The sequence below is a fragment of the Elaeis guineensis genome, chromosome 12, assembly GCF_000442705.2.
Source record: "Elaeis guineensis isolate ETL-2024a chromosome 12, EG11, whole genome shotgun sequence".
NCBI classification, from domain to species: Eukaryota; Viridiplantae; Streptophyta; class Magnoliopsida; order Arecales; family Arecaceae; genus Elaeis; species Elaeis guineensis.
Genome location: NC_026004.2, coordinates 11,911,474 through 11,922,472, shown reverse-complemented (window position 1 = coordinate 11,922,472; position 10,999 = coordinate 11,911,474). Strand labels below are relative to the sequence as shown.

The window sequence follows — 10,999 nt, the reverse complement described above, 5'->3', positions numbered from 1 at the left end:
TGTGCCTCCCGCAAAATTTGCTAGCCAATTTTTTCTTCTTCAATTTTTTTTTTGATATTGCTATTTGATGTTTGGTTAAACAATGAAATGTATATTGAAATTTCATTACGACATCCGTGGAGGTTCTCATTCCTTCTTGGAATGACATCAAGCATCTTCAAATCATTTCTCAAGTTTATTATATTTGCGTTTACTCTACTTTTTAGTTGTTCGTTGCCCCGCAATTGTGCCACGCTGAACCTATCTCCTACGGGCCTAAGGAGTCAGTAATGCAGCTAGAGCTCCACTCCTCTCTTCCAACCAAGAGAAATCTTCAAATATCTACATATATTTTGGCGGTCTACTACCATACCAAATATCATGCATCCCGAACCCCCCGATATCATGTCACGGCTACGTTGCTTCTTGGCAAACCATTGCTCCTTCAATAACTCAACAAGATATTCGGCTAAACTCCATCCAGGAGGTTCCAAAGTATCGAGTAGCATTGCAAATTTTAGCCATGCCAAATCCTCCGTAGCACCATGCCACGCCCATATCGGCACCCTCTATGACACACCTGCGGCTAAGCCCTTGACAATTCTCCCCCATTGAAGCTGTCGACACCCTCGACGTCCAAACCACTGTTTGAACATTGGTCGCCACAACCAAACATCGACTGCAATCACTACAATCATAGTTCCTCAAGTCAAAGCCCCACGGCCTTAGTACCTTGATTCTATCTCCACCACTGAGAATCCATCATCCACACTAGACTCTTCCATAGAATCCAAATTGCTTCAAATCCTTACATCAGCCTCTGCTTTTGTCATTCTGCTATGGTCTTTTGACCTTCCAACTGCATGGCACTCCTCGGACTCTTTCAAGGCTTAACTCCCAATCGCCTCAATCTGAGAGCGGCCACTATATTCTCTGAGCTTACTACGATCCTTTGACCACCAACTTAGCTGAAAATTTTATGGCACTCCTCGAACTCTTTAAAGGCTTTACTCAATTGTCCAAATCTGAGAGTGGCCACTGCTTCTATCAAAACAAAATCTATTGCCAGCAATACAAAATGACACTCCTTGGACTACATCCAAGGCTTAACTCCTGTCCATTTGGATCTCGAAGCGGCCCTCCATATGAGTCTCCTCTGGCAACTCACCTCTAAATGCCTGACCTTGTTACTAACTATCTTGTGGTCTTATGATAATTCGCACCATGCCTTTGGATCCTACCATACTGCATCGATGTCAAGTACTAACAAGTCACCTCCATATCTCTATGCTATTCTATACCAACACAGATCCATAGATGCTACCAAACGAGAATCAAGGCTACTTCCTATTTTGTTCGAATGCGTCGACATCCTAGTCTTCACTTCGAGCTCTAATTATCTGCATTTATAAAACCATTTGTTTGTACTGTTTCTGTGAGCCTCAGCATGTCCTGATTGTTTCTGTGTCTTTACCCATTTAAGTGGAGTTGTAACGCTGCTCCTTCATGTGATTCAAGTTTGTTAAATGTAATATAGTCTTAACTTCAGCAGGAAAGCATCCAAAAGAACTTTTTATAAAAAAAAAATGTGTGACTGACTAGCAAAGTGAAAATAAAAAGGATTGCGGTTTCATAACTGAACCATATAATAGCATCATTTTATAACTAAGACTCTAGGCACTGCTTGATTGCCTTTTCATAACTAGGACACTAGGCACTAGTTGATTGCCCCCATTACAACCTACAGTGTCCTTTGTTAGATGCTCATGGTATGGAAGGCACGTGCAATACTTTATTGACATCTTAATCAAGGTAAATAAATATAATGATTTTATGCTTTCACTTTTTCCACACCTTTTTCAATCTTTCAAGAAACAAGTGGTGCTGCCATGTGATCAATCTAAATATATGTAATGTTCATCAAATCTGCCATGAGGCCACTGCAAACATGTGGATGCTGATGCTATTTGTTATTATTTATTGTTTCTTGCCATCTATCTGGCCTTCATATTGCTATATCATTTTAAATGGGAATGCATGCATCAGACAACATCATGGATGTGGTGGTAGATTGATAGGGTGTAGGGGAGACAAGCAGGCAAATGATCCTCATGTGTGATATTTGTTTACAATGGAGTAAAGAATACTATTTTTTCCCCTTTTTTTCTTGAAAGGAGTGCTGCAATTTTTTTAAGCCATATTGTTATTATAGTAGATGTAGAGTAAATTTGTTGAAATGTGCATGATCTGCTTGGAGAAATTGTTGCAAGAATCGACTGGAATGCGAAGGCTGACATGGTGTCATTGGCATCACATGGAATGCATAGCTGGCAAGATTCCTATAGTCTTCACTGCTGGCCAACAGGGCTAACCTGAGTGGTACGAAGAGGGTAATAGCCCTCGTGTGTTCTTCAATATTCTTGTTGAGGGAACTCGTGTTTTGTACACTAAATCATTAGAATAAATTATTTATGATAGACCTGAACAATGAGTGGAGTCCATCTCCAGAAATCATGACAAGACCCATATTGGCATCACATGGGAAGCATAGGTGGCCAAGATTCTTGGTGTCTCCCATATTCAGCAGATGTATTGGTTTATAAGGCATGGAGGCCAAGAACCAAACCCAGAGCATCATCTTCTTCTCTAGTCTTCTCTTGCTATCCATTCAGAGAGGCTGCACTACAGAGAAAGCAAAAATGGCTGGTTCTGCTGTCTTGCCTGACCAATGTCACCATCTTCGATCCATCAGCATGCCATCTAGATCACATCCCCTTGCCCTTCAAGTTGAAGAAGAGCTGCACAAGCTAAGGACTTTTGTGGCTTCATCCTCTTTAACAGGGCAGATGATTTGCAATGGATTAAGGGGGCTTGAAAATTTGTACAACTGCATCAAAGAGCTGCTTCATCTGCTACACAACCAGCAAGTCCTCTCTCAGTTTCCACACAAAAAATGGGTAGAAGAGCAGCTGGATGGGTCTCTCAAATTGTTGGATTTGTGTGACACTTTGAGGGATAAGCTGGTTACCATGAAAGAACATATTCAAGACCTTCAGTTGGCTCTCCGAAGAAGAGGTGATACTGCTATTCAAAGCAAGGTGCATGCTTACATTCGCACTGTGAAGAAGGCACAGAAGGATATGAACAATTGCTTGAAATCATTGAAGCAAATGGATAACAGATGTGTGTCTTCTTCAGCCCTCAGCAAGGATTCTGATCTGTCAATGATGGTTCAGGTATTGACAGAAGCAAAGCAGATTACCATGTCTCTCCTACAAATAGTCCTATCTAATTTGTTCTTGGCAAGGTCGAAACCAAAGTCTAGCAGATGGTCTTTTGTTTCAAAGGTTTTGCACAAGAAGAAAGTGGCTTGTGAGGAGCATGAGAATAGAAATGAAGCAGAAAGTACAGATTTCTCATTCTCTACTCCCTATGAGTGCATTACCTGCAAAGATGGTGTGAAGGTACAAAAGGCACAAGAGCAGTTGGAGGGTTTGGAGTTCAACATTGAAAGTTTTGAGACTGGATTGGAATGCCTATTCAGACAACTAGTCCAGAATAGAGTCTCTCTTCTTAACATCCTCAGCCTTTAGGGATCTCCACCCTTGTAAACATTTAAACCCCATCATCAGCATCCACATTTTAAGGACTTGCTGATGATTCACAGATATTCCAATTTTGTACCTGAGTATAGATGTATCATTATGCTGTTTACAATTTAAATCAGATATCCAGTTCTAGAAGATGTTTCTTATTTTTGTTCCATATATACAAGGATTGTTGGAATGGGAAAAAGATTCAACTCTACATAGATTCTTCACTCTCTTTCAATTAGCTTGTGATGGCTTGAAGAATACCATGAATGGAACACTAATGACTGTTGTAGATCATGTTCCACTCGTATTTACATTATTATCTACTGGGTACATTCTTGAAAATATTGTAAATGGAGAGAAGCATGTATCACCTCTACCTGTTGTTGGAGGAAATTATCCAACAGCAAATCCTCAAACTTTTCAAGAGGATTTTTGACAGGAACTTGTGGTCAGATTGAGGCCCCCTTTTTCTTTCCTCTTCTTCTTCTTCTTCTTCTTCTTCTTTTTTGGCCTCACTCGTATTTGAGCTATGCTACTTATTATCTTCCTTTATCCATTATGATTACCACGCTTGCCTATGTCTTGTTCGGGCATTGTGCTTTGTTTAGCATCCATTAAACATAAATATAGCTCACTGTTATTTCACTATCATTTACATTGAAACTTCTACTAATTGTTGCAATAGCCATAAAACAACCAACAAGCCTTGTCTCATTTATCTGAAGTTTTTAAAGGGAACATATTCATCTGGAGTTGACATCGGATTTCCTCAATTTTCTCTTAGAACTTCCAGGGTGTCTTCTTCTCCTTTCATTGATGTTAAACTCACCCAGTTACCCCCAATAAAGCAGTAGAACAAAGAATATATACTGTCGAAGTAATCAAGTACCCAGAAGATGATAAATTATTAAATTACTTTATTAATTTGACCTTTAACATTTATTTGTGGATGAGATGGATCCCATGAGTTGAGTTGCATCCTTTATTAGTCATTCTTGATCAGAACCCAAAGTTTTAAGGTCTTTTGGTTAGCCACTCTCTCTATCTCTTCCTTTTCTTTTCTTCTTTTTTTTGAGAGAGAGAGTTGGTCCTTGGCTTATCACATATAATTTTCTTACCTAGACTGAATAATTTGGATGTTATAAGATTAAAAAAGAATCAAACGTGGATGGTTAGTTTTGGTACAACCCCTACTTGAGTTATGCAATTAACATCCACCTAACAACATTTTGCTACAAGGTGACACCTAACATGTGTATGATTCTGCAACCAGTGTTTCTATTACATGCTTGTAAGATGGTCACCAAGTTTTATTATTAGGCCATGTCTGGATCTGTTTACATTCATCGAAGACAGTCGGTGCTGGCCTGATGGATTGTTGGGGAGCCAACCAGGGCAAAACCCCTCGTGCATTGTACGTTAGTTTATAGGTTCATGCATCATAGACATAATCTTATTCCTATCACTTGGAAATCAGACTAAAGAAGAGAAATGGGCAGAGCTTGTCTGGAAAAATCATTACAAGAACCATATTGCTAGCCAAGACCCATATTGACATCACATGGGAAGCACAGGTGCCCAAGATTCTTGGTGTCTCCCATCTTCTCCAGAGGCATTGGTTTATAAGCAAGAGGACTCCAAGGACCAAAGCCAAAGCATCATCCTTCTCTCTCTAGTTTCCTCTTCTGATACAACAGTGAAGCCACAGCAAAAAAAAAGCAAGAATGGCTGCTGTGGTGCCAGAACAATGCTTCCATCTTCGATCGATCAGCATGCCATCCAGATCCCACCCCCTAGCCCTCCAAGTTGAAGAAGAGCTGCACAAGCTAAAGACTTGTGTAGCTTCATCCTCTTCAACAAGCCAGATGATTGGAAATGCATTGAGAGGGCTTGGAGATTTGTACAACAGCATTGAGGAGCTTCTTCACCTGCCACACAACCAGCAAGCCCTCTCCCATCTCCCACAGAAGAGATGGTTGGAAGAGGAACTGGATGGGTCTGTGAGGTTGTTGGACTTGTGTGGTGCCACAAGGGACAGCCTGATTACCATGAAAGAACACATCCAAGACCTTCACTTGGCTCTTCGAAGGGGAGGAGATGCAGCTATCCAAAGCAAGATGTATGCTTACATCCACTTTGGTAAGAAGGCACAGAAGGATCTTAAGAATTGCCTGAGATCATTGAAGCAAACTGATAATAGATCTGTGTCTCCTTCGGCAGTCAACATGGATTCTGAGCTACTGATGGTGGTTCGGGTATTGACAGAAGCAAAGGAGATCAACATTTTTCTACTGAAATCTATCTTATCTAATTTGTTCATGGCAAGGTCGAGACCAAAGGCTAGCATGTGGTCTTTTATTTCAAAGGCTTTGCAGAAGAAGAAAGTTGATTGCGAGGAGCATGAAAATACAAGTCACTTAGAGGCATTGGAAGTCACCATTGGAGATCTGGAGACTGGATTAGAATGTCTGTTTAGGCGACTAGTCCAAAATAGAGTCTCCCTTCTCAACATCCTCAGCCTATAAAAATCATATTAAACCTTGTTACTGTATAGACACTGTTATTTGCATCAGATTTTGAAGGATTTGCTAGTGACTTGTAATTGATCCAATTTTGTAGATGAGTTGCAATGTATAACATACTGTTCTCAATCATATCGAGAAATTCAAATTTTCATATACTTCATCTTTTTTCTCGAGATACAAAAGTTGTCAGTGCACAAGAACAAACAGACTTTGATGTATTTACCACACTCTTTCAGTAGAAATGGCCTCTAACGATTTAAATAATAATATGAACGGAACATTGATGATCTTTGTCTGTGACATGCCAATGGAAATTGCAAGTTTTAGCACCTTGTGTTCTCTTTTTAAATGTTTTGGATTGACTGAAATTTCTACCTTCTCGACACTAACAGAAAAATTAAATTGGATACACATCTACATATTTCTTCAGCTCAAATTACTCTGTTGTTGGAAGAACTTATCTAGCACCAAGTCCTCAGATCATTAAGCAGATTTGGACATGGTGGATCCAGTGTAGACATTTGGAATATGTAGCATACTGATTATAATTAAAATTCAGAAAGTTTTGAATCATTGCTGGAATATTTATAACTGTTCTTTGCTCATTTGTGGCTGCAGATGGAGAATATCAAAGTCAATTTACTGCTGATGTTCTAATTTCAAATGAGTAAGCTCCAACCCAATTTCATAAACAATACATAGTTAACCATCGCAGATGATGTCAGAAAGGTGTCAGAAAGGAAATATGCATATTAATGAAATTAGAAGCATACTTGTATTCTCTCTTAAGTTGGAATTGGTTGGCTCCATGTTTATCTATCTTTCAGTATGCTAATCTAACAAGAAGGAAATAAAGCATTTGTTGGCTTCTTCAGAGCAGTTGCTTTTTTTTTATACTTATTATTATTTTTATTTATAAGAAGACATTGAAACCAAACACTAAAATGGTTCAGTTAATTTTTTATGAGCATATGTTCAGATAATTAATTATTATTTTCTCAAATGATATTATTTTCTCAAATGACATTGTAAATATGCTCTCTACCACTAAATTTTGTGTTCTCTCAACATCAATATCTATTTAGTGTTTTCACAATCACCAATCTATTTTCCTTTCTATATCATAAAGATTCTCATTAATTATTGCAACAACTAAATATATGATCAGCAAGACCTGTCCCATCTCTTTGTAGTTGACATCCAAAACAGAGTGAATCTATTTTCCTTTCTATTTTGCTTCTTGTCATCTCATGCCTACCACTTCTCCCTTTTTTTCTTAGGTAGTGCCCTCTTATACTAGAATTAGATCAAGATAAATTTAACTTTTGTACCATTAGAGTAAATTTGACATTGTTATAATTAACATATTTATCCTGGCTCAGTAAAATCATCAAAATTATTACCATGAACAACCCTCTATATGCAAGTTCTTGTCAATGCTATGTTTCAGAACAAATCCGCTCACCTTTTATGTTACATAGTTTATTTTCCAAGATTTTTTGTAATGGCTTGCTTCAACCCATCTCTCTCACCAACGAAAATAAATGTAGACTATGAGTTGTAATAGATATCATGGCCTAAATTTCATAAGAAACATTAACTATGCTTTTACGTCGCCCCAATCATGTGGAAACTAATGCCATTTATTGTGTTGATTTGTACCATTGTCTGCTTGTTGGTTGATGCATCATTATACTGTCCCGGTGCAAATAAAAAACCATTCATCATCATTGGCGGGTTTGCTGGTTACTTGATGGGTTGATGGGGAGGCAAGTTGACCTACGACCCTCGTGTAATTTACATTATTACATTAGAATAATATGTACTTCAACAAGCCTAACTCATATTCTGTGAAGAATAAAGTAAAGAAGAAATATGTCTGACCTGTTGAGAAAAGCCAATACAAGATCCACATAAGGAGCCCTCATTATCACATATACACAGAGAGCTAAGTTGGCCAAGATTCTCTGTGTCTTCCCATCTGCTTCATGGGCATTGATTTATGAGTACGGTGAGCTCAAGGATCAACCACAGCTCATCATCCTCCTTTTTTGAACTCTCTGATGATTGTTATACACTCCTAAGTGTCACGCCAAGACCAAGAAACAAAAATGATTGCGTCTAGTGTGGTGCAATTATCATGGGTACATGTTACACAAATAGCTTAATTACCTTCTGTCCACCTAATCGCAAAACTTCTTAAATTCTCTCATAGTTTGGAGCGCGCGTAGAGATCACAGGTGAACTTCTAAACCGGCATGTCATTTGGCGAGACTAGTTAATACTTGACAAAAACTAGTGAGTTCCAACTAGTCCCAGCACAACTAACCCAAAAAAAACCTCCTAATGCAAGGCTCAATTAGTTCCGGCAAGCTGCATGCCGAGACCAACTGATACACAACCTTTGTATCGAGTAACAAAGTTCCAACCAGTACTGCTCCTTTCAGGAGAAAAAAGGTGGTACAGAACGTTCTCTTATCCCGCCGCCCAGCATGCCGAGACTAATAAACAACTAATTTCGGCGCGCGGCATGCCGAGACTAAAAATTTTGGCAAGCCAGGTTGTAATGAGTCCCTGAACCCGGCAACCGTCACAGAGACTACTTTGTATAATTGTATTCCACGATAACTCTCATGGCGAGTTCTAATCAGTCCCAGCAAACCACTAATTATCTTTTGTACACCAGGCAAAAACTCCTATATAAAAAGGCACTTACAGCCTGTGTTCTAGTAGCCCTCATGACTTGGATGTCGGAAGAAATATTGCCAACCAACTTTGCTTTTGACTTAGCCAATCATGTTGATACTGATGCTACTTGTTATGTTGTTTTTGTTCTCTTGTCCGGTTGCTGGATGTTGCATTAATAATCAATGTTTCAATCCAATTAGTGCACCATATACCATCCATGGTGGATGTGTTGGGGACCGGATCTGGTGTTGGGGTGGCAAGCAGACATGTAACGCTCGTGCATTTCATATTAATAACTAAAATCATATATGATTCTGCGGTCCACAAACTCCAGCTTACAGAACTATGTAGCACGGAATAAAGAAGGAGAAATTAGCATGGCTTGTTCAGAGAAACCATTACCAGATCCACATTTCATGCCATAGGCATCACTTGAGGGGCTTAGCTGGCCTAGATTCCACTTGTCTCCCTTTCTGCTCTGGAGATGTTGGTTTATAAGGAGGGAGAGCTCAAGGATAATCAGAACACATCATCCTTCCTTCTCTGGTCATCAATTGTCATATAATTCAAAGCAGCTACACAGAAAGCAAAGCATAGATGGCTTGTTCTGCTGCGGTGCAAGACCAGTCTTCACATGTTCGATCCATTAGCCTGCCCTCCAGATCTCATCCGTTTGCCCTCAGGGTTGAGGAAGAGCTCCACAAGCTACGGACTTGTGTGGTTTCATCCTCTTTAACATCTCAGGAGATGTGTAATGGATTGAGAAGGCTCAGAGATCTGTATGACTGCACCGAGGAGCTTCGTCACTTGCCTTACAACCAAAAAGCCCTCCGCCATCCACATCAAAAGAAGTGGTTGGAAGAGGAACTGGATGGGTCCATCAAGGTGTTGGACCTGTGTGGCACTTTGAGAGATAAGCTAGTCACAATGAAAGAGCATGTCCAGGACCTTCAGTTGGCCCTTCGAAGAAGAGACACAAGTATTGAGAGCAAGTTGCATGCTTACATTTGCTCTGGAAAGAAGGCACAGAAGGATATCAAGAATTGCTTCAGATCATGGAAGCAAATGTCCAACAAATCTTCACCAAGTACTGCCGTTGATAAGGATTCCGATTTATCAAGTGTGTCAAAGTTGTTGATAGAAGAAAGAGAGATCACCATCTCTCTCCTCCAATCCATATCGAGTTTCTTTTCCGTTTCGAGGCCAAAAGCAAAGGCTAGCAGGTGGTCTTTTGTTTCGAAGGCACTGCAGAAGAGGAAGGTCGCCTCTGAGGAAGAGCACAAGGAGACAAGTGACATGGGCAATGAAGATTTCTCATTGTATGTTTCTGTTTCATATAGCTGCAGTTCCTGCAAAGATGTTGATGATGAGGAGGTACAGAAGGCACATGATCAACTGGAGACACTAAAGGCGAAGATGGAAGATCTTGAGACAGAATTGGAATGCCTGTACAGGCGCCTAATCCAAAACAGGGTTTCTCTTCTTAACATCCTTAGTCTCTAGAGCTTTCATCAGCTCTTGTACCTATGCAAACTTCATCATTAGCATCCGCATTTTTAAGGATTGGCTAATGGCCTCTTTTCTTACAATTTTGTGTACATGAAATGAAATATACTCTATTATTGTACCAATTGAAATCTGAAAAGATATTATATGTCATTGTCTGGCAACATTCTTACTGTAGTTTCTGAGCTTAATGGTATGAAAACGAAAGGCCAAACTATATTCTGTGGGATGAAATGGTTACCAATAGAATATTAATTTAACCACAAAATTGGCTTGTGGGAGCATTCATGTTCTTTCTTCAAGTATTTAGGATTTTTTTTCTGATATTCTATAGGTCTATGTCAGCTCCCCTTGTCCTAAATGGAACTTCTGATTTCTTCACCTCTTGGCATCGGCTCCCCATGGATGGACAGCTGAAATCCGTAAGGTCATGGCTTGTTTGTCCTCACAGATCTGCCAGTTGCTTTATTGACTGCTCTTTGTTGTCCATCTTCTATTACTTTTTATTTCTGACAACAATTTATGGTTTTTTTTTGGATTTTTTCTCCTTCTTTTCCTCTTTTCTAGGAAACAACAAATTCTTATTATTTACTCAATAATAAAGACTTCCGCTTGGTCTTTTAGTCCTATAGATTTACAAGCACATTGTTTCTCATCTCTCAATACCAACACAAAAAATGACTGCAGGATAATTAGACAATAACA

General features: G+C 39.4%; 2 protein-coding genes across 2 annotated transcripts; both read left to right on the top strand.

The window, feature by feature from the left end:
* Positions 1 to 2,583: 2,583 nt before the first annotated feature.
* On the top strand, positions 2,584 to 6,231 carry LOC105055331 (uncharacterized). Its single transcript, XM_010937101.4, has 4 exons — positions 2,584 to 3,570; positions 3,815 to 3,902; positions 5,053 to 5,193; positions 5,284 to 6,231. Exons 1-4 carry the CDS (start codon positions 2,586 to 2,588, stop codon positions 6,098 to 6,100), a joined length of 2,031 nt encoding a protein of 676 aa, XP_010935403.3. The 5' UTR covers positions 2,584 to 2,585; the 3' UTR covers positions 6,101 to 6,231.
* A 2,929-nt stretch (positions 6,232 to 9,160) lies between these two features.
* LOC105055333 (uncharacterized) lies at positions 9,161 to 10,437 on the top strand. The gene has a single exon (XM_029267786.2). The coding sequence runs from the start codon at positions 9,386 to 9,388 to the stop codon at positions 10,289 to 10,291; it is 906 nt and encodes a 301-aa protein (XP_029123619.1). The 5' UTR covers positions 9,161 to 9,385; the 3' UTR covers positions 10,292 to 10,437.
* Positions 10,438 to 10,999: the final 562 nt, after the last annotated feature.